Consider the following 24,915-nt stretch of genomic DNA (forward strand, 5'->3'; position numbering starts at 1 on the left):
TGACGGAGGTGGCAGCATTACGGTTGTGACGGAGGTGGCAGCATTACGGCTGTGATGGAGGTGGCAGCATTACGGCTGTGACGGAGGTGGCAGTGTGGCGGGTGTGCTGGAGGTGTCAGTGTGGCGACTGTGACGGAGGTGGCAGTGTGGCGGCTGTGATGGAGGTGGCAGTGTGACGGGTGTGCTGGAGGTGGCAGTGTGGCGGCTGTGATGGAGGTGTCAGTGTGGCGACTGTGATGGAGGTGGCAGTGTGGCGGCTGTGATGGAGGTGGCGGCTGTGATGGAGGTGTCAGTGTGGCGGGTGTGATGGAGGTGGCAGTGTGGCGGCTGTGATGGAGGTGTCAGTGTGGCGGCTGTGATGGAGGTGGCAGTGTGGCGGCTGTGATGGAGGTGGCAGTGTGGCGGCTGTGATGGAGGTGTCAGTGTGGCGGCTGTGATGGAGGTGGCAGTGTGGCGGGTGTGCTGGAGGTGGCAGCATGGCGGCTGTGATGGAGGTGTCAGTGTGGCGGCTGTGATGGAGGTGGCAGTGTGGCGGGTGTGCTGGAGGTGGCAGCATGGCGGCTGTGATGGAGGTGGCAGCATGGCGGCTGTGATGGAGGTGTCAGTGTGGCGACTGTGATGGAGGTGGCAGTGTGGCGGATGTGCTGGAGGTGGCGGCTGTGACTGGGGTGGCAGTGTGGCGGGTGTGCTGGAGGTGGCGGCTGTGACAGGGGTGGCAGTGTGGCGGGTGTGATGGAGGTGGCAGTGTGGCGGCTGTGATGGAGGTGTCAGTGTGGCGGCTGTGATGGAGGTGGCAGTGTGGCGGATGTGCTGGAGGTGGCGGCTGTGACAGGGGTGGCAGTGTGGCGGGTGTGATGGAGGTGGCAGTGTGGCGGCTGTGATGGAGGTGTCAGTGTGGCGGCTGTGATGGAGGTGGCAGTGTGGCGGGTGTGCTGGAGGTGGCAGTGTGGCGGGTGTGCTGGAGGTGGCGGCTGTGACAGGGGTGGCAGTGTGGCGGGTGTGATGGAGGTGGCAGTGTGGCGGCTGTGATGGAGGTGGCAGTGTGGCGGGTGTGCTGGAGGTGGCGGCTGTGACAGGGGTGGCAGTGTGGCGGGTGTGATGGAGGTGTCAGTGTGGCGGCTGTGATGGAGGTGGCAGTGTGGCGGGTGTGCTGGAGGTGGCAGTGTGGCGGGTGTGCTGGAGGTGGCGGCTGTGACAGGGGTGGCAGTGTGGCGGGTGTGATGGAGGTGGCAGTGTGGCGGCTGTGATGGAGGTGGCAGTGTGGCGGGTGTGCTGGAGGTGGCGGCTGTGACAGGGGTGGCAGTGTGGCGGGTGTGATGGAGGTGTCAGTGTGGCGGCTGTGATGGAGGTGGCAGTGTGGCGGGTGTGCTGGAGGTGGCAGTGTGGCGGGTGTGCTAGAGGTGGCAGTGTGGCGACTGTGATGGAGGTGGCGGCTGTGAGGGAGGTGGCAGTGTGGCGGGTGTGCTGGAGGTGGCAGTGTGGCGGCTGTGATGGAGGTGTCAGTGTGGCGGCTGTGATGGAGGTGTCAGTGTGGCGGCTGTGATGGAGGTGGCAGTGTGGCGGGCGTGCTAGAGGTGGCAGTGTGGCGACTGTGATGGAGGTGGCGGCTGTGACGGAGGTGGCAGTGTGGCGGCTGTGATGGAGGTGTCAGTGTGGCGGCTGTGATGGAGGTGGCAGTGTGGCGGGTGTGCTAGAGGTGGCAGTGTGGCGGGTGTGCTGGAGGTGGCGGCTGTGACGGAGGTGGCAGTGTGGCGGCTGTGATGGAGGTGGCGGCTGTGACGGAGGTGGCAGTGTGGCGGCTGTGATGGAGGTGGCGGCTGTGACGGAGGTGGCAGTGTGGCGGCTGTAACGGAGGTGGCAGAGGAAGATTTTAAAACCAAAAAATCAAAGTGTCCTATTTGCCTCATTTCGATCATTTATGCACTGTTTTTTGGGAGCCAAGTTCACAAAGGGATCTGGGGGTCATGTTTAGTTAGAATTTAAAGCCTAAAATTCAATGAATGAATAAATGTTCGTAATAAGGCAAATGAGACAACGGGATTTATTTTTTAGAGGTGTACGTTATAAGAAGAGCATTTGAATGAAGTTAACTGCAGATCGAAGGCCTATTACAGTTGATCGGATCCTAGGATTTATTTCTTGAAGCATTAAAAATACGACACCTGGTGTTGTTCTTAAGCTATATCTTGTGCTGGTTAGGCCCCATTTAGATTATGCAGTTCAGTTTTGGTCACCATACTAATGAATGGATATGAATTCACTAGAAAGCATCCCGTATTGGATGACAGAGATAATGCAGCAAATTAGAAACCTGTCAAATGAAGAGAGATTGACAAAGTTTAATTTACTTATACTCTCAAAAGGCGAAGAATTATGGGTGATATGAAAGAGGTTTACAATTGGTTGTATGACCATAACAAAAGAGATATTAAGGTATTCAAAGTATCAACACAAAATAGAACAAGAAACAATGTGTATAAGTTAGATTTGTTTTGATTTAGGAAAGGCCTGGATAAATTCTGATTCGATAATAGGGTTGTTGATTTGTGGAACCAATTTCCGGGTAACATACTATAAGTAGGATCTCTTAATTATACTACTGATAATCGACTGATTATCAATTGATAATTTATTATACTTCTAGCTGTAACCGCTATGCAATGCTGTGGCTTAGTCTGGTTAAATGGAAAAGAAAGAAAAGAAAAAGTGCACGTTTCTAATATGTTTAATTTCACAATGCTTGAGGGTATACAATATTTTTTGTTGTTCCACTGTCTGTGGAGATATAGAGATTGTCTGGTTTGCCGACTCTAGAACACACAACATATCACTGTCCACGTGAGAAGCAATCCGTTTCTAGATATAAACCGCACAATTCTAAAGAGTGGCCTTGAGCTTTGTTAATTGTGATTGCAAACGCCAATCGGAATTGGAAATTACAATCTCTTAAATTAAAATGACATATCCGTTGGAATCTTGGGAATGCGAGGAATGAGGACATCTTCACCTTTGAAAGGTCCTGTCAAGATTGTTGCTTCTACGACGTTGCTGATGATTTTTTTTTACTCCAATCCACGTGTCGTTGCAAAGCTTTGGCGGGTTGATAATTCGTAACATGATAATTGGCACACCGCTTCTCAATTGCAGTATGTGCGGTTGTATCCCTGGCACATTGAGTGAATTCAGAAATTCTGTTGGATAATTAACCGCTTCATCTGCTTCCACAACAGTGTCGACGGACTTGTATGTGACTGCCTTGCTTTGGATGCTAGACTGAATATTATTGTTATTAAGTTCGTAGACGTCTTTGTTCTTGGCAGCAAGAATAGCTCGTTCACTCAGCCAATCATGATTCTTATAATTGGTTTGAATATTGGGATATACTCTTTCAACCAATTCTTCTTTTGACATCACTAAACTGCAGAAGTTATGAGTCAATAAAATTCGTCCTGAGGTCAGATCAATCGACACGTTTCCGTTCCCAATTTTCAAAAATTGATGTGAGAATATCTCAGCTGATGGATCGTTTTGCAGCTGGACACGCATATTTGTAGTTAGTTTTAACGTCTTTACGTGGAGCCACAAAGTACAGTATTTCAGGAGAGCATTTATTTCGTCCTCTGGTGTCGATCGAGGAATTACAGGTAATGTTTATATGAAATCTCCTGAAAGCAATATTAATGCGTCCCCAAATGGTCTGATGTTCCCACTAAAATCTTGCAATGATCGATAAAGAGCCTCGAGCGATTTTTTGTGGGCCATTGTGCATTCATCCAAAACAATGAGTTTGTATTTCTGCAATACTTTTCCTATGCCGAAAGATTAGGAAATGTTGCACGAGGGAATTTCAATGAATTGCATGTTCAATGACAATTTCAAAGCTGAATGAGCAGTTCTTGCACCTGGTAGCAATGTCGCAGCTATTCCAGAAAACGCAAGAGTAAGGCTATTCCATTTTAGGATCAAATTGCTGCCAGAATCAATCTAATTAGGTTTGTTTCACCAGTTCCTCCTGGCGCATCTAAGAAGATTCCTCCAATCCCGTTATTGACAATTTTAATTATTTGATCAAAATGCCTATTTGCTCATGCTTTAGCTTAGGAATATTTGATTGCACATTCGACAACAGATCACCCATGTTATAATTTTGTCCACGACGCAATTCTACATCCGAACTAAGCAGTAGCAGATCGATTCGATGATGGCATTCCCAATTGAGAACTTTGTTTGCGATTTCTAACCACAAATCTTCAATCATTATCAACGCTTCGTTGTAGATTTCTGCTGTGAAATCCCTGTTCATATTTGAATTTTCCTTGCGTATTCGACGAACAATATCTTCAGCCATGTGCGATTAATATTTCTCCTATAACTCTGTGTGAGATGAATGAGAGCAGGCAGTCAATGTGATTGTAAACAATGTATGAATTTGATTTGGATGTGACGTGTTGGACACGTCAATAATGCACACATCCCAGTGTCGGTCGTTCTCCAATAAATTCAGAGCATGACATGCACTACGGAAAGTGGCATGTGTAACGCCGTTGACAAATCTCAATTGCTGGAAAGCCATTGGATCAGGCACATTGGCCAACAGAATATGAAGAAAGAAGAAATCTCATTTTGATTGAGATGCACGGTGTGCAGTCTGCCTATCGTAGTTTGTTTGAATATGACAGGTTGTCCGTCGACTCGCTCTCCTCGTTTGCGTCGATCAAATTATTTTCTACTGGTATTCCATGTGTAATACGTAGGCACTTCCGAATACAGCAGTGTTTTCACAAACGCGTCATTTTGACATAACGTGAAGAACGCAGTTAACGTTGTAGCCGGTGGATTCATGGCTATTTGTGTCACATATGCAGCAACGAAATAAATGCATTGTTCATTTTCTTTTTCAAAACAAAAAATACTAACGAAATATTTCAACTCAAACACAGATCAATCAACACAGCTCAATTCTACTGCCAATTGCACTGAAAAATAAGAAGAACAATTAAAAAAATAAATGAAAATAAATGAAAAAATAAACTATATTCATAAAATGAACGGTTTAGTAAAGAACATAGCTCACGTCCAACGTAATGTCATGCAAAATAATTAAGTGAAAATGAAAATGAACCAAATTCTAAGAAAATTCAACTTAACAATGCAATTGGAAACATTAAACCGGAATCATAACATATTTAGAAGAGCGTGTGTTGATTTTGCATCCAACAGATGGCGCTGCTTTTAATTTTGTTTTAACCTATCGTACGTGTGTCAGCTATTTAGTATGTATATAAAAACACTCGTAAATTCGAAAGGAACGTTGTGTCAACATTTCAAAGCAATTGGTGAAGAACTTTAGGAGATTACAGCATGTGTTGCTCCTACATCCAAAGGATTGTGCTGTTTAAAAAAAAATAACATGTTTTTTTACTGTCACAGGTGAGGCATATATATATAGTAGAAACATACATACAGGGAGCCGGTCGGCCGAGCGGACAGCACGCTGGACTTGTGATCCTGTGGTTCTGGGTTCGATCCCAGGCGCCGGCGAGAAACAATGGGTCGAGTTTCTTTCACCCTATGCCCCTGTTACCTAGCAGTAAAATAGGTACCTGGGTGTTAGTCAGCTGTCATGGGCTGCTTCCTGGGGGTGGAGGCCTGGTCGAGGACCGCGCCGTGGGGACACTAAAAAGCCCCGAAATCATTTCAAGATAACATCAAAACACGCGCCTATTCAAATGCAACGTTGTGTCAAAATTTCAAAGAAATCGGTAAAGTGGTTTCAAAGATTTCCCTCACATAAAAAACTCATGAAAAACACAGTTTTTTATAAGAACATGTTTTTCTCCCGTCACGTTCGTGACATCTATATTGTATGTATATAAAAACCTGCTCGGATGCGAATGGAAAGTTTTGTCAAAATTTCAAAGTAATCAGTGAAGAACTTTAGTGATTTTGAAAGACGAACATATCCATTTTTATTTATATAGATAGAGCGTGTGTTGCTCTTACGTGCAACAGATGGTGCTATTTCTTTAAAACAGAATGCTTTTACCTGTCACAGGTGTGGCATCTATACTAATACTTACAAAATGAATGGTTTGGTAAACAACACAGCTCAATTCCAATGCAATGTCTCACAAAATAAATAATTAAATCAAAATGAAAATAAATCAAAATCTATGAAAATTAAATTTATCAATGCAATCGGAAACATTGAAATGGAATTCGTTACACATTTAGTAAAGCGTGTGTGTTGCTATTCATGTTTTTACCTGTCCCAGGTATGGCTTTTTTACAGTATGTATATAAAAACACGCGCAGATTCGAATGGAACGTTGTCTCAGAATTTCAAAGCAATCGGTGAAGAACTTTGGAAAATTATGGTGTGTGTGTTGCTCATACGACCAACAGATGGCACTGTTATTTTTTTAACATGTTTTTCTTGTCACAGGTAAGGCTTTTATATAGTAGGTGTTTAAAAACACGCGTAGATTCGGAAGGAACGTTGTTTCAGAATGTCAAAGCAATCGGTGAAGAACTTTGGGAGATTACAGCGTGTGTTGCTCATACTACCAACAGATGGCACTGTTTTTCAAAAAAGTAGTTTTTTTCGTGTCACAGGTAAGGCATTAATATAGTAGGTTTATCAAAACACGGGCCTATTCGAATGCAACGTCGAGTCAAAGTTTCAAAGCAATCGGTAAAGAGGTTTCAAAGATTTCTATCACATGAAAATCACTTGAAAAAAACAGTTTTTCACAAAAAAAGAACGTTTTTATCTGTCACAGACTTGACATCAATATAGTTTGTATATAAAAACCCACTTGGATGCAAATGGAACATTGTGTGAAAATTTCAAAGCAATCGGTGAAAACTTTCGGAGATTACTGATTTTGAAGAAACGAACATTTTCATTTTTATTTATATATATATATATATATATATATATATACATATATACATATATATATATATATATATATATATATATATATATATATATATATATATATATATATATACATATATATATATATATATATGTATATATATATATATATATATATATATATATATATATATATATATATATATATATATATATATATATATATATATATATATGTCGTACCTAGTAGCCAGAACGCACTTCTCAGCCTACTATTCAAGGCCCGATTTGCCTAATAAGCCAAGTTTTCATGAATTAATTGTTTTTCGACTACCTAACCTAACCTAACCTAACTTTTTCGGCTACCTAACCTAACCTAACCTATAAAGATAGGTTAGGTTAGGTTAGGTAGGGTTGGTTAGGTTGCTATACTATGCAAGGCCCGATTTGCCTAATAAGCCAAGTTTTTATGAATTTATTGTTTTTCGACTACCTAACCTAACCTAACCTAACTTTTTCTGCCACCTAACCTAACCTAACCTATTAAGATAGGTTAGGTTAGGTTAGGTAGGGTTGGTTAGGTTCGGTCATATATCTACGTTAATTTTAACTCCTATAAAAAAATTGACCTCATACATAATGAAATGAGTAGCTTTATCATTTCATAAGAAAAAAATTAGAGAAATTATATTAATTCAGGAAAACTTGGCTTACTAGACAAATCGGGCCTTGCATAGTAGGCTGAGGAGTGCGTTCTGGCTACTAGGTACGACATATATATATATATATATATATATATATATATATATATATATATATATATATATGCAAACAAGCCTGAATGGTCCCCAGGACTATATACAACTGAAAACTCACACCCCAGAAGTGACTCGAACCCATACTCCCACAACTGGTATGTACAGGGACGCCTTAATCCGCTTGACCATCACGACCGGACAATAAGGAAGTGATAGCCGAGGCTATATGAACCACCTCCCCGCCGGCACTCGGATGGTAATCTTGGGCATAGCATTTTATCAAATCACCTCATTCTTTGGGGCACACGTGAGGAACACAATGCAAACAAGCCTGAATGGTCCCCAGGACTATATACAACTGAAAACTCACACCCCAGAAGTGACTCGAACCCATACTCCCACAACTGGTATGTACAGGGACGCCTTAATCCGCTTGACCATCACGACCGGACAATAAGGAAGTGATAGCCGAGGCTATATGAACCACCTCCCCGCCGGCACTCGGATGGTAATCTTGGGCATAGCATTTTATCAAATCACCTCATTCTTTGGGGCACACGTGAGGAACACAAATGCAAACAAGCCTGAATGGTCCCCAGGACTATATACAACTGAAAACTCACACCCCAGAAGTGACTCGAACCCATACTCCCACAACTGGTATGTACAGGGACGCCTTAATCCGCTTGACCATCACGACCGGACAATAAGGAAGTGATAGCCGAGGCTATATGAACCACCTCCCCGCCGGCACTCGGATGGTAATCTTGGGCATAGCATTTTATCAAATCACCTCATTCTTTGGGGCACACGTGAGGAACACAAATGCAAACAAGCCTGAATGGTCCCCAGGACTATATACAACTGAAAACTCACACCCCAGAAGTGACTCGAACCCATACTCCCACCCATTTTTGTGTTCCTCACGTGTGCCCCAAAGAATGAGGTGATTTGATAAAATGCTATGCCCAAGATTACCATCCGAGTGCCGGCGGGGAGGTGGTTCATATAGCCTCGGCTATCACTTCCTTATTGTCCGGTCGTGATGGTCAAGCGGATTAAGGCGTCCCTGTACATACCAGTTGTGGGAGTATGGGTTCGAGTCACTTCTGGGGTGTGAGTTTTCAGTTGTATATAGTCCTGGGGACCATTCAGGCTTGTTTGCATTTGTGTTCCTCACGTGTGCCCCAAAGAATGAGGTGATTTGATAAAATGCTATGCCCAAGATTACCATCCGAGTGCCGGCGGGGAGGTGGTTCATATAGCCTCGGCTATCACTTCCTTATTGTCCGGTCGTGATGGTCAAGCGGATTAAGGCGTCCCTGTACATACCAGTTGTGGGAGTATGGGTTCGAGTCACTTCTGGGGTGTGAGTTTTCAGTTGTATATAGTCCTGGGGACCATTCAGGCTTGTTTGCATTTGTGTTCCTCACGTGTGCCCCAAAGAATGAGGTGATTTGATAAAATGCTATGCCCAAGATTACCATCCGAGTGCCGGCGGGGAGGTGGTTCATATAGCCTCGGCTATCACTTCCTTATTGTCCGGTCGTGATGGTCAAGCGGATTAAGGCGTCCCTGTACATACCAGTTGTGGGAGTATGGGTTCGAGTCACTTCTGGGGTGTGAGTTTTCAGTTATATATATATATATATATATATATATATATATATATATATATATATATATATATATATATATATAATACTAACTGTACCCGGCCACGCGTTGCTGTGGCTCAGCAACGCACTTGCGTTGCTGAGCCACAGTAGCCTTCCCCTGTCTCCCAGTCCTCCCCAACATTGCCCCCTCCGCCATCTCCTTGTCCACTCAACCTTGTCCTACTCCCCTGTCACCTCATCCTTCCCACCATTCCCCTCTCCCCCGTCCCTCTGTCCTCCCCACCATCCCCCACTCCAGCGTTCCCTCGTTCTCCTAATCATTCCCCACTCCACTGTTCCCTCATCCCCACCATCCCCAACTCTACCATCCTTTCCACCATTCCCCCCTGCCCCATTCCCCTAATGCTCCCAACCGTCTCCCACTCCCTTCATCCTCTCTTCCTGCTAACCATTCCCCACTCCACCGTCACCTCGTCCTCCCCACCATCCCCCCCCCTCCCCCATTTTACCAGCTTCCCCACCATCCTCCACTCTCCCGTTCTCTTGTCCTCACCACCATTCTCCATTCCCCTGTCTCCTCGTCCCCACCATCCCCAACTCCCACGTCCCTTTATCTTTACACACCATTACTTACTTCCCTGTCCCCTCTTCCTCCCCACTCCCGTCCTCTCGTCCTCCCTACCATTCCCACTCCTCCGTCCAATGTGTTCCCAAATGATTTGATGTTCCCATCACTGAAATATAGGAAAAACAGTTAAAAAAAGAAATGAAAAAATGAAAAAAATACAAAATAAACTATTCTCACAAAATGAACAGTATGGTAAACAATCCAACTCAATTCCAATGCAATGTCACACAAAAAAGTTAAATCAAAATGAGAATAAATCAAAATCTATTAAAAGTAAATTTATCAATGAAATCAGAAACCTTGAAATGGTATTGTAACATATTTAGTACAGCGTGTGCTGCTCTTACCTGCAACAGATGGCACTGTTTTTCAAAAATAGCATGTTTTTGCCTGTCATAGGTATGGCATCTATTCTTAAACTCATGAAATGAATGGTATGGGAAACAACACAGCTCAATTCCAATGAAATGTCATATAAAATAATTAAATCAAAATATAAATAAAACAAAATCTATGAAAATTCAATTTGTCAATGCAATCGGATACAATGAAGTGGATTTAGTATAGCATGTGTTGCTCTTACGTGCAACAGATGGCGCTGTTCCCTAAAAAAAGAATGCTTTTAAATGTCACAGGTATGTCATTAATATAGTAGTTTATAAAAACAGGCGCGTATTTGAATGGAATGTTGTGTCAAACTTTCAAAGCCATTGGTAAAGAGCTTTTGGAGATTACAGCATGTGTTGCTCTTACGTGATGGCACTGTTTTTCAAAAAAATCATGTTTTTTCCTGTCACAGGAAGACATGTATATAGTAGGTATATAAAAATACTCGCCTATTCGAATGCAACCTTGTGTCAAAATTTCAAAGCAATCGGTAAAGAGGTTTAAAAGATTTCCCTCACATGAAAAACACAGTTTTTTAAACAAAGCATGTAACGCTTTTCCCATCACAGACGTGGCATCTATACAGTATGTATATAAAAACCCGCTCAGATGTGAATGGAAGGTTATGTGAAAATTTTCAAGCAATCGGTGAAGAACTTTCGGAGATTAGCGATTATAAACAAACGAACATTTCCATTATTATTTATATAGATATTTATAGTGTGACGGGAAAGTGTAGATGTTCGGCAGGCCTAATGGCTGGTGTCAATGCCAATCACATTTACAAAAAAAAAAAGATCGACTGCTTGGCTGTTGTCTGTGGTAAACTAAGGGAAGACACGCAAAACACATAGTATGAACAATGAAACTTTAATTAACTTAAAAACAAATTATGAATATGAAAATTCCTTGGCTATGTACAGTGCAAATTAACAAGTAAAAAAAATATAACATAAAAATAAAAACTGTGGTGACGTTACTCTACAAATAAAATAAAGACAGAAAAATGATTAAACAGGTGCTGAGAATATAGCGCTAGCTGAGAATATCCACCAATAAACAGAGCGTATATCAGTTGGTTGTTTACAGCTTGAGAGCACAGGATATTCTAACTTCAATGTTCAAAATGTTGCAGATTCAGGACGATGGAGAGGAGTTCCTTTTTGATAGTGCTGTAGTTCAGGACCAGACATCGGCTAGGTAGAGGGCGCTGAGGTGCAGAGGTGCAGACGTCGATTCACCAATCAGAAGCAGGCAGGCTGGAAATGGTAGTTTGGTGATCGGCAATGAGGGAGGGTGGAGAGTGAGTGTGATGATACGTTTTGCGCCTGGCAAAACGTATTTGATTCAATATTTACTACACTTGCTTGCAGTATTTAGATGTTTTAGATGTACTGAAGTAGCTTGATGGTAGGAAAGAGCAGGCGTAATCTCTCTTGAAGGAGATTATCGTAACAGCTCTCCCCCGAAGCCTGCTCTTATGGGCTAAGTACTTCAGTGGCTGTTGTAGAGGTAGGAGTAGCCGTCTCTACCTCGTAGACTCTGGAGAGGGCATCGGCTATGATGTTGTCCGAACCTTTGATGTAGAAGATCTCCAGACACTTTCGCGCACACTAAACTTACCGTATGTGCTTTCGGCATTTCGCGCGCCCTAGCGGTAAGACCGAAAAAGTGTACACTCTTTTTGACTGTCCTGACAATAATTGAAGCGCACGTATTTAAATTTGGTATCACTGTGTTCGCAATAAAATTGTCAATAAGAACATACCTATAAAATGCCGCCAAAGCATAAGGACTATCAACACCAAATAAAAAACTTCAGATCACTCGCCGAGAGCGCCAAACAGCAACAAAATGTTTCCACTCTCTTAATGGTTGCGAAGCCTACAGTTAAATAAAAAAAAAAAAAAAAAAATGTTTATTTAGGTAAGGTACATACATACAATAAAATTTTTACAAAGAATGGTTGACTTATAGGTAGAGCTAGTACATACAATGCCTAAAGCCACTATTACGCAAAGCGTTTCGGGCATGATAAACTTAAATGACAAGCTTAATACTAATTGAGCATAATGAGTAGAATGAAAACAAGAAATGAAAACATAGATGAAAAAGCAGCACAAATACAATTATGTCGACAAACAGCGCTCTTTAAAAAAAAACAGACATTGGTTGGGTAAGGTAGGTTACAGGGAATTTATTAGGTATAGCTTCGTTTTTAACTTAAACTGGTTGAGAGAGGTACAGTCTTTAACATGGTTGGGAAGGTCATTCCACATTCTGGGCCCCTTAATTTGTAGAGCATTTCTAGTTTGATTAAGTCGTACTCTAGGAATATCAAAACTGTATTTATTTCTGGTGTGGTGCTCATGGGTTCTGTTACATCCTTCTATGAAGTTTTTGAGATCAGGATTGGCATTATAGTTTAGCGTTTTATATATGTATAATACACATGAGAGAATGTGCAGTGACTTAATGTCTAACATATTCAGAGATTTGAGTAGGGGTACCGAGTGATGCCTGGGGCCAGAGTTGGATATTGTCCTAATAGCAGCTTTGTGTTGAGTAATTAGGGGACGTAAGTGATTTTGGGTAGTAGAGCCCCAAGCACAAATACCATAGTTGAGATATGGATAGATAAGGGAGTAATAGAGAGTCACCAGGGCAGGGCGTGGTACATAATATCTGATCTTAGAAAGAATGCCAACAGTTTTTGAAACTTTTTTGATATATTTAGAATGTGTTCCTGGAAATTCAGCTTGAGTCAATGAGAATGCCAAGGAATTTGCCATCTAATTTGTTACAAATTTGGGTATTGTTTATTTTGAGATTTATTTGATTAGAGGATTTATTGCCAAACAGAATATAGAAAGTTTTGTCAATGTTAAGGGTGAGTTTGTTGGCAGTTAGCCAAAGATGGCCTTTATTTAGCTCAGTATTTACTGTGGCATTTAGAGCAAGGGGGTCAGGACTGGAGTAAATGAAGGTTGTGTCGTCAGCAAATAGAATTGGTTTGAGGTGTTGGGAGGCATTTGGAAGGTCATTAATGTAGATGAGAAAGAGGAGAGGGCCAAGTATGCTGCCCTGAGGAACACCAATGTTGATGGGTAGGGTGGGAGAAATTGTATTATTCACAGAAACATATTGGAGCCTGTCAGTAAGGTAGGATTTGAGGTGTAGTTGTCCTACATCGCTAATTGTGGTATTATTGGAATCGCAATAAAAGTCTCTACACGGACATATGCATATAAATATAGATTCAATGTCGTAGCCCACCCAAAACAGTGTGGGAAGTGGCCGAAGTGTTACCCGCGGCGGCATATCGGCGAAACTCGCTTTGAAAAGTGTATATTCAATTCACTGTCCTGACATTATTTTTCGATGTATGTATTTCATTTTTGTTCCAATGTGTTCGCAATAGAATGTTCTATAAGAACATAAGTATTAAAGGTCACATAAGGATGCGTTCGAACGGCAACATATATAAAAACTACGTCGATTATACTCGTCGTGTCAATAATACAATTGTTTTACCACGATGATTCACTGCCATGCCGTTCTCTTTAATAACCTGTTCGGCTATTAGAAAAAACGTAAATTTCATAGCAAACATTTGTAAACTATTCCCAAGTTGATCGGATAATAAATGGAATTTATACAAATATTTTTTCGCCGGACTTCACGCGTAGTCTGTTATGCGGAAACGTAAGAAAGTTTGGTGACGACCTAGAAATCCTCAAATGCTTAACTAAAATTCTGCAAGTACAGGGCCCAGACGTTGATTGCTGAATTGGGCCTGTTGAAGGAACCACAGGAATTGTGGTCAGAGTAGATGGTAATAGTCCGATTCCCCTGTAGGTAAAGTTCAAAATGTTGCAGATTCAGGACGATGGAGAGGAGTTTCTTTTCGATAGTGCTGTAGTTCTTCTGGTGAGGTTTCAACTTGTAGCTGTAGTAGCCAACAGGAAGAACCTCCTCGCCTCGTTGTTGCATCAGGACGCCCCCGATGCTGGTATCACTGGCGTCGACATTGATGATGAAGGGCTTCGTGATATCTGGAGAGGCGAGAATGGGATCAGAACATAGCAAAGATTTAAGTTGTTCAAAGGCAATGGTCTGTTGAATGGTCCAATGATACCGTTGCTTGGGGCTGGTCAGATTAATCAATGGTGTCGCTACCGTACTAAAATTCTTCACAAACCTATGATTGTAAGATGCCAGTCCAAGGAAGCGCAGAAACTGCTTCCTGGTCGTAGGTTGTGGGTAATGCTGGATGGCTTTGGTGTGAATTGTTAAAGGAGCTATGCTGCCACTCCCTATCACATGACCCAGATAACGTACTTTACCTTTGGCAAATGTGGACTTGCCCAAGTTGATGGTAAGGCCGGCTGTCAGGAGCTTTGAGAACAGTCGTTACAGCTGGAGCAGATGTTCGCTCCAGGTGTTGGATGCCACAACGATGTCGTCCAAGTAGACGTAGGTGTGATCTAGGCCGTAGATGACACGGTTGACAGCTCTCTGGAAGGTGGCTGGGGCGTTACACAGTCCAAAAGGAAGGCGTTCATTTCTGTATAAGCCAAAAGGAGTGGTGAAGGCAGATATTTCCTTAGCTCTCTCTGTCAGGCTTATTTGGTAATAGCCTTTTAATAAATCAAGTTGGGATAAATATGTTGCATTACCTATTGCGTCAAAGATATCATCTATGCGCAGTAAAGGATAAGCATCCTTGACGGTCACAAGATTCAATTTAATGTAATCGGTACAAAGGCGTACTTTACCGTGCAGTTGCGGCACCAAGATGCAGGGTGAGACCCAAGGGGACTCACAAGGTGAGGCCAGCCCATGATCCAGAAGGTATTGTAGTTCAGCACGCTTAACTTCCTTTTTGTACGGGCTGATACGGTAGAAGGGGTGACGAATCGGCCGGGTAGCAGGAAGCAGCTGGATGTCGTGTTGAACCACCTTACACTCCTGGGGATCATCGTTGAACAACTCCTGATGTTCATGAAGAACTTTGATGAGAGGAGCACTATTGCTGTCCTGTAAATAGGTAGGTAGATCATTAAGGATTTCCGAATTGGAAGGCACTGACTCAGAGTCAGAGCTTTCCGGAGGAGAAGCAAGGGAAGGTCTCACTGTGGTGGTATGGATCTTTGAAAGTGGAGAGTGACATTAATACAGTGGAGGGGAATACCTTTATACTCCTTGAGTAGATTGATGTGGCACAACTGGGTCCTCCGCCGCCTATCTGGAGTCTCAAGAACGTAGTTGTGGTTGTTTCTGCACTCCTTGATGCGGTATGGTCCTGAAAACTTATTTTGCAATGGAGAACCTGGGATGGGAAAATTTGCCAACACGAAGTCTCCTGGTTTAAGTTTCCTTATTTTGCTGCGTAGGTCAAAATGGTTCTTTATCCTCTCCTGAGCTTTCAATAGATTGTCATTAGCAAATTTACGTACTCTCACTAGAATGTGCTTTAACTTTTGAAGAAACTGGGGCACATTCTGAGGGTCACTGAAGGTGGCATTACGTAGAGAGTCTTTAAAAGCTTTGAGAGGAGTACGACACTTACGTCCGTAGAGCTTCTCATAAGGAGATACTCCTAGAGACTCATTAGGGAGACTTCTGAAAATGCACATGATGAGGTCAAGTTGTTTATCCCAGTCTTTTAAGGTTTCATTGCAAAATTTCTTTAGGATTGCTTTTTATCGTTTGATGACTACGTTCAAGAGAACCCTGTGAAGCAGGATGATAGGGGCTGCACAATACCTGAGTGATGTTGAACTCTTCCAGTGTCTTCTTGAAGAGATCACTGGTGAAGTTGGTGCCACAGTCACTTTGAACCTCCCGTGGAAATCTGTATTGAATAAAGATCTTCAATAGTTGTTTCACCACCGTAGCAGCCATGATGTTCTTTACAGGATCTGCTATGAGGAATCTGGTGGTTGGACACAGGATGGATAATAATATATAAGCGTTGCCAGAATTGGTCTGGGGTAAAGGACCAACACAGTCTATGATGAGTCTGTGGAAAGGTTCCGCAGGCACCTGGATGGGAATTAAAGGAACCTGGGGAATAGGAATGTTAGGTTTCCCTGCCATCTGACATGTATGACACTGTTGCACGTAACTCTTGACGTCTTTAACCATACCTGGCCAGTAGTAGTCTTGTCTGATTCCGTGGTAGGTTTTGTTAAAACCATAGTAAGAAAGTGCTCCGTGGGCCAGGTGTAGAATATCGGGCCGTAGGCTGGTGGGAACCACTAGTTGTTCGACATTTACCCAATCGTCATCCTCCTTCAGCTTACTGGGTCTGTACCTGCGGTAGAGCAAATGATTCTCTAGGAAGAACCTCCTCGAAGAAATTCGAGGATTCCTCGAAGAAAAGCTGAACGACCTGAGGAAGATGGAAGGAAAAATAGGGGCTTTGGACGGCCACGATGCTCTGTACCTTCTCACAAGGTGCCTGGCTTTGCCCAGACTGACCTATTTCCTAAGGTGTGCTCCCTCCTTCGACAGCCCAAAATTAACAGAATATATGACACACTCCTAAGGTCAATAACCGTGAATGTGTTAAACCTCTCCCTGCAAGATGACCAATAGGACCAAGCAACGCTCCCAGTTAGACTCAGGGGGATAGGTATTCGCAAGGTGACACAGTTAGCATTGCCGGCATTCTTATCCTCGACCAGTGCAACAGGTGAATTAGTTAAGGAAATACTACCGGAATACCTAAGAGACTCCATTGGGATTCATGATCCCAAATTCGCGGAAGGAGCCGGTCAGTGGGACACTCTTGTCAACTCTCATCCTCGACCGACTTTTCCAAATGACTGCAAACAGCCCAAATGGGATAGCCCCATAGTGGAAAACATCGCCACATCATTGCTGGAGGCAGCTTCCAGGAAGGACAAAGCGCGTCTTCTAGCTGTGCAAGCGCCCCATGCCGGGGACTTCCTTTTGGCAGTCCCTAATTCCGCCTTGGGCACCCGCCTGGACCATCGGACCCTAAGTATTGGGGATGCCCTGCGCCTTGCAGCCCCTATCTCCACCGAGCACCGGTGTATTTGCGGCCATGCACGGGCAGACCAATACGGCAGCCATGGTCTCATCTGTCGTAAGACACAGGGAAAGATTGTCAGATATGAAGCAGTCAATGACATCATCAGGAGAAGTTTGGCTTCAGCTGGGTGCCCAGCACAAAGGGAACCTCAGTTGTGCGGGCCTGACAACAGCTAAAAACGCCCAGATGGAGTTACCCTGCTGCCGTGGAGGGAAGGTAAACAGGTCGTGTGGGACTACACGTGTGCATCCACATTGGCTGATACCTATCTACCTTACAGCACAGCTGAGGGAGGCGGGGCGGCCACCTTCAGGGAGACCCAGAAAACTAACAACTACAGGGACCTAGAACGTTGTTACAGGTTCGTGCCAATAGGCTCTGAGACTCTGGGCGCCTGGGGTAAATGTGCACTTAAGTTCCTGAAAGAGCTGGGCGAGGAACTCATTGGGAAGACTAGAGACCCAAGAGCGGCCAGTTTAATGTTCCAGCGCCTCAGTGTCGCTGTTCAGAGGGAAAATGCGTGCTGTATCTTGGGTACGCACCCGACCCCCGAAGAGCTGGACGAGGCCTTCGAACACTGATTGGTATAATGTTATATAAGTGGGTATTTTCTGTAAAATGTAGCATTGCAATAAAATCAAATAAAAAAAAATAATGGGGGTGGTAGGAGAGAAAAAGATTAAAGTATACAGTGAGACTCCACAAGATCTTCTCTGAACACTATTTATTTTCTTCTTCGAAGATGTGGGTCCCTTTAATTAAACCAGTGGTGGTACCCCTAAATATATATATATATATATATATATATATATATATATATATATATATATATATATATATATATATATATATATATATATGCGAACAAGCCTGAATGGTCCCCAGGACAATATGCAACTGAAAACTCACACCCCAGAAGTGACTCGAACCCATACTCCCAGGAGCAACGCAACTGGTATGTACAAGACGCCTTAATCCACTTGACCATCACGACCGGACAAAATGAAGTGATAGCCTAAGCTATTTGAACCACCCCACCGCCGGCACTCGGATAGTAATCTTGGGCATAGCATTTTACCAAATCACCTCATTCTTTGGGGCACACGTGAGGAACACAAATGCGAACAAGCCTGAATGGTCACCAGGACAATATGCAACTGAAAACTCACACCCCAGAAGTGACTCGAACCCATACTCCCAGGAGCAACGCAACTGGTATGTATAAGACGCCTTAATCCACTTGACCATCACGACCGGACAAAATGAGGTGATAGCCTAAGCTATTTGAACCACCCCACCGCCGGCACTCGGATAGTAATCTTGGGCATAGCATTTTACCAAATCACCTCATTCTTTGGGGCACACGTGAGGAACACAAATGCGAACAAGCCTGAATGGTCCCCAGGACAATATGCAACTGAAAACTCACACCCCAGAAGTGACTCGAACCCATACTCCCAGGAGCAACGCAACTGGTATGTACAAGACGCCTTAATCCACTTGACCATCACGACCGGACAAAATGAGGTGATAGCCTAAGCTATTTGAACCACCCCACCGCCGGCACTCGGATAGTAATCTTGGGCATAGCATTTTACCAAATCACCTCATTCTTTGGGGCACACGTGAGGAACACAAATGCGAACAAGCCTGAATGGTCCCCAGGACAATATGCAACTGAAAACTCACACCCCAGAAGTGACTCGAACCCATACTCCCAGGAGCAACGCAACTGGTATGTACAAGACGCCTTAATCCACTTGACCATCACGACCGGACAAAATGAGGTGATAGCCTAAGCTATTTGAACCAACCCCACCGCCGGCACTCGGATAGTAATCTTGGGCATAGCATTTTACCAAATCACCTCATTCTTTGGGGCACACGTGAGGAACACAAATGCGAACAAGCCTGAATGGTCCCCAGGACAATATGCAACTGAAAACTCACACCCCAGAAGTGTGGTGAGGTGTCACCCAGAGGTGTTTTGGTAAAATGCTATGCCCAAGATTACTATCCGAGTGCCGGCGGTGGGGTAGTTGAAATAGCTTAGGCTATCACCTCATTTTGTCCGGTCGTGATGGTCAAGTGGATTAAGGCGTCTTGTACATACCAGTTGCGTTGCTCCTGGGAGTATGGGTTCGAGTCACTTCTGGGGTGTGAGTTTTCAGTTGCATATTGTCCTGGGGACCATTCAGGCTTGTTCGCATTTGTGTTCCTCACGTGTGCCCCAAAGAATGAGGTGATTTGGTAAAATGCTATGCCCAAGATTACTATCCGAGTGCCGGCGGTGGGGTGGTTCAAATAGCTTAGGCTATCACCTCATTTTGTCCGGTCGTGATGGTCAAGTGGATTAAGGCGTCTTGTACATACCAGTTGCGTTGCTTCTGGGAGTATGGGTTCGAGTCACTTCTAGGGTGAGTTTTCAGTTGCATATTGTCCTGGGGACCATTCAGGCTTGTTCGCATTTGTGTTCCTCACGTGTGCCCCAAAGAATGAGGTGATTTGGTAAAATGCTATGCCCAAGATTACTATCCGAGTGCCGGCGGTGGGGTGGTTCAAATAGCTTAGGCTATCACCTCATTTTGTCCGGTCGTGATGGTCAAGTGGATTAAGGCGTCTTGTACATACCAGTTGCGTTGCTCCTGGGAGTATGGGTTCGAGTCACTTCTGGGGTGTGAGTTTTCAGTTGCATATTGTCCTGGGGACCATTCAGGCTTGTTCGCATTTGTGTTCCTCACGTGTGCCCCAAAGAATGAGGTGATTTGGTAAAATGCTATGCCCAAGATTACTATCCGAGTGCCGGCGGTGGGGTGGTTCAAATAGCTTAGGCTATCACCTCATTTTGTCCGGTCGTGATGGTCAAGTGGATTAAGGCGTCTTGTACATACCAGTTGCGTTGCTCCTGGGAGTATGGGTTCGAGTCACTTCTGGGGTGTGAGTTTTCAGTTGCATATTGTCCTGGGGACCATTCAGGCTTGTTCGCATTTGTGTTCCTCACGTGTGCCCCAAAGAATGAGGTGATTTGGTAAAATGCTATGCCCAAGATTACTATCCGAGTGCCGGCGGTGGGGTGGTTCAAATAGCTTAGGCTATCACCTCATTTTGTCTGGTCGTGATGGTCAAGTGGATTAAGGCGTCTTGTACATACCAGTTGCGTTGCTCCTGGGAGTATGGGTTCGAGTCACTTCTGGGGTGTGAGTTTTCAGTTATATATATATATATATATATATATATATATATATATATATATATATATATATATATATATATATATATATATATATATATATTGTTCGAACCGACCTGTAAGATTTATATATATTTAGTTTATATGAATTTATATGGAATTTATATTACGTTAATTTATATATTTCGATAGCAATTGGTATGATGTTAAGTGCACTGTATTTCTGCAATAATTTCACAAATCGAGCCATACACATTAGAGGGGTTTATATTAATTAAATTTATATATATGCAGCCAATCAAACTACAGTATTAAACTCCATATATTAGTAAATAACTTGGGGGTGCCTTACCTTATTGTATGGTAGGCTTAGTCCACCAGGTATAACTAGGATGTAGACACCAAATTATCCTCGTGTGAGGCTAGTTTCCATCACCCAAGTAACTGATGTACCAAGATTAATTCTTGCTTTCTCTTCTTGTTCCTGTCAAAGTGCACTAGCTTTAAAGCCGGAATCCTAATATATGACAGCTATATCAGAGAAAACACTGTATATTATATAAGATAAGGACCAAGGCTTACTTACCTGTATTTAGAGGCTCTTTCTCGTGCTAACTGGTTCGCCTTTTATCTACCTAACATTAACTGGCCAGAAATGATTAGATAAACGGGTTTTGATAAGACACTTCCCTTGTTAATGTTGACAGCGTGTTGATGATGGAAGAGCAGTAATTTGATCTCCATAACACTTCGTCAAAGAGAATTATAGGAGCTGAATTTGCTCTCTAGCGCCTGTGGCATTAACAATATCTGACCTCTCACTACTGACGCCTGGCTCTCTTTGTCCAGATGTCAATATGTGGTAGAAGGGCAACATTTACTCTATTTTGATACAGATAATTAAGTTAATTCAAATGAGAAGTTTTATGATATTAAAAGTACAAAGACTAATGTATTTAAGAATAATTCCCAACAGAATAGCTGGTTAATTTATAGTATTATGTGGCAATGATATCCCGTTTTCTATTGATGGAAAACTCCACTACAAGCTACATGGGTTAACTTGTGTATACAACACAGCAGCAATATTATCTGCCTATTGTATGTAATATTAGTAAATGGTGTTGGATTTTCCGACATAATTCCCCGAGGGGCTGCTCATGGGTCAAAGTCCTTTTTAGAACAGGTGAACACCGATACTCCTCCTTCGAATTATTAGATTAATTTGATGTTAGTTGTTAGTAATCACACATTTGTGCGTCTGTTCATACAGGATGGATGTCCCGTACTTGAGTTGCAGGGGTTAGAAGTCTAATGTGATTTCATTTCCCTGTTAACTCTTGAAAGGCTAAAATTATAGCCTAATTACATATTATTTAACCCAGAGGACTGAACGTTATCAAGTACTACAGTCAAGTATGATTCAGGGACTGCAGTGAGATCAGTGACATTAGATATAACTTGAAGCTTGTTCAAGTAACTGGTCACCGATATATAAACACTGAGGCCCATGGAATTCATCTTGATTAAATAATAAATGTTTCAAAATTAGTCATTGGATTTATTGGGGTTTAATTTAGTTAATTCAGAGGATTGAATAGTCCATTATTAAAGTCAAGTATGATTCTGAGATTGCAGTGGGTTCAGTGACATTGGTCGTAGTGACTTGTAGCTGTTTAGGCTACTGTTCACTGATTTGCCACTGAGGCCTCATGAACTCATCTTCAGCCTTTAAATGATGATATTAACATCAACCTCTGTTGGTATAGTCAGCTGTAATCTCCTTAGTATAATGCTACTGGAGAAATATAATCAGCTGACAAACTTAGATTTCTTCTGGTATAGTTTATCTGCAGGCATAGGTCTCCCCAGGCTTAATACTGGGCCTGAGAGTAATTTGCCTTCTGTAGAATTTAGCATGGTTATGCCCTGATACTTAGTAGGGCTATCGATGAATCGATGGTAGTAGTCTGTACCTACAAGGATACCGAAGTCGGTGAGGTGATCAGACTTAATATTATCTGCCAATTTTATTCCTCTTTTTCTCAGGAATTTGGCAGTTGCTCTCAGACCTTGTACTTGCAGGTCTGCTGGTATTTTGTCCACCACAATGGCTTGTACTTGACAGACGTACCTGCCTAAATGTACTGATGGTTGTACCACCTGGTAGACTTGAGGTTCTGTATCTGTTAGAAACCCTGAGATGTTGATTATCGTCTGGGCTACAGGCCTTAATTGTAGTTCATCTGCCAACTTTTTAGTGACATATGTTCTCTGGGACCCTTGGTCAAACAACCCACGGGTATGGACCTTGGCCCTCTTATTCTGGATGGTAATTTTGGCAGTAGTCAAAGTCGCATTACTTTTAGACTCTGCCGCTTGGACACTGATTTTCTCTCGCACTTTGCAAAACTGTACTGTGATGGGAATGCTGTCTTCCACCTTGAGTCTTGAATACGTTAATTTCGTATATTTGCACAGTGCTGCATGGTGTTTACCTCTTCTACACCTGTTGCAGGTGTTGAATTGGGTATCACAATAGTCTATGTTGTGTGACTTGAGACACCTTGAGCATTTCCTTAATTCCTGGAGTCGCTTAATACGAGTGTCTATGTCTGGATAATTAGCACAACGGTATGTTGAATGTTTCTTTTTGCAGAACATACATGTCCCTAGCCTACTGCATGCTTGGAAGTTACCGGTTAGGGTGAACTAGTAACAGTAGGCTTGGAGAGGATTCTGCTGCATTGTCAGATTTTCTGCAACTTGGTGTGAGAGTAATTGACTGATGTTTATTTGGGGTAGTTGTTTTACCCTTTAATTGAATATTATTTTCTTTTTCTGAAGGCTCGCAAGAGGCTTTAACTTCCTCATTTGATCGTCGTTTGTCTATAATGGAATGCAAACCTTCAGTGATATCCTGTACTGTCAGGATGGTGTTATGTTGATGTGCGTATAATTTATCTAGTATATCGCTGGACAATTTTAGTTGAAGAACTACTTTGGTCATCCATTCACTAGTGGTTATATCAACTTTAAGACTGAATGTTCTTAGTAGTGACTCAAACTCCATGCTGAAGAATTGTAATGAGTCAGCAGTCTGATCAGGTTGAGGTAAATCTAACACTTGTAGTACTAGATGTATGACAGTTTTCTCATTATCCCTAGGAAGCTGGACTGGGAAATTAGTGTTGTCGCTATTTTTATTTACATTTTCTACTTCTGGTTCAGCTTCATCTTTAATTTCAGTTTGGAGGCATGTTAACTTAGTGGCCTCAGGTATTGGGTTTTCAGAATCCACAGAGACTGTGGATAAATTGTCTGAGAACTGTTTAATTTCTGGTGGTATAATATTGGGAGATGCTGTAGTAGGTGAGGCTTTATCCTCGTTGATTAAAGGATCTAATCTGGCATGACATTCATTCTCAAAAAGATCCAGATCATCCATAATATTATCTACTTTTTATGATGTACTAGCTATTTGTTCTGATTCAATTATCCTGTGTAAGTGCTCCAACCTGGCTTGAGTTTCTTCTTCATATTGTGCTAGGTCAGACAGGAATTGTTCCACATTTTCAACTACTATGTCGTCGTGGACTTGATTTTGGTAAGATTTCCTATTTGCTTTCAATAGATGCAATTGGGTTTGAATCTGTAATAGTGGTATTTTCAACCGACGATAGTTAATTACAGGCTCATATAACAACTGTTCATATTGGTCGAGATCTCTTGTCAGTTGACGTTTACTTGCTACTAAAGCACGCTTTGCTTTCTGTGGATTAGTCATGGTGACTTGTTAATTGGATAGTACTAGCTCATAAATTATGAGCAAGTACTGATGGTAGCCTAGGGTAAAATTCTATCACTAGGCTATAATCCTACCTCTGCTAGAGGTTAGCACTTAAAATTAATACACATTATATGTATACAATCATACACACTAATGATATGAGAGATAAACCAGTGTCACTGAAGTACCTCTAGATTAGTTCCTCAATTATCACCCTAGGATGGTATAGACACTAATTAATCATCACTCAAAGGTGTAATGATCATAAGTAAATTATTATATAAACACAACTCAACTCGAGTTGATAAAAATTACACCCAAAATAGGGCCTGTATCATTCATTAATGGTGCTTGGTTGATCAATGTAGTACAACTAGACTATGGTAATAATGGGACTAGTATGAACAATAAATAGTTCAACTAGTCAATAGTAATATTGACTAGTTGCCAACTCACAACCCTGTTGTGAGTTGGCAATTAGTAAATATTGTATTGTGAAACTAGTGCAATATATTAAATAATTCTCTATTTTGGAGAAATAATATACACAATTATTGATGATAGCCTCTAATAACTTCTAGTATTATCTAGATGTAT

The 24,915-nt window shown here is 42.5% G+C and overlaps 1 protein-coding gene across 1 annotated transcript; it reads right to left on the reverse strand.

The window, feature by feature from the left end:
- Positions 1-219: 219 nt before the first annotated feature.
- LOC138365079 (mucin-6-like) lies at positions 220-4,348 on the reverse strand. Its single transcript, XM_069325188.1, has 3 exons — positions 4,242-4,348; positions 1,197-1,633; positions 220-1,067 (listed from the first exon to the last, which is right to left on the reverse strand). Exons 1-3 carry the CDS (start codon positions 4,346-4,348, stop codon positions 220-222), a joined length of 1,392 nt encoding a protein of 463 aa, XP_069181289.1.
- Between the last annotated feature and the right edge of the window lie 20,567 nt (positions 4,349-24,915).

The sequence above is a fragment of the Procambarus clarkii genome, chromosome 15 (assembly GCF_040958095.1).
Source record: "Procambarus clarkii isolate CNS0578487 chromosome 15, FALCON_Pclarkii_2.0, whole genome shotgun sequence".
NCBI lineage: Eukaryota > Metazoa > Arthropoda > Malacostraca > Decapoda > Cambaridae > Procambarus > Procambarus clarkii.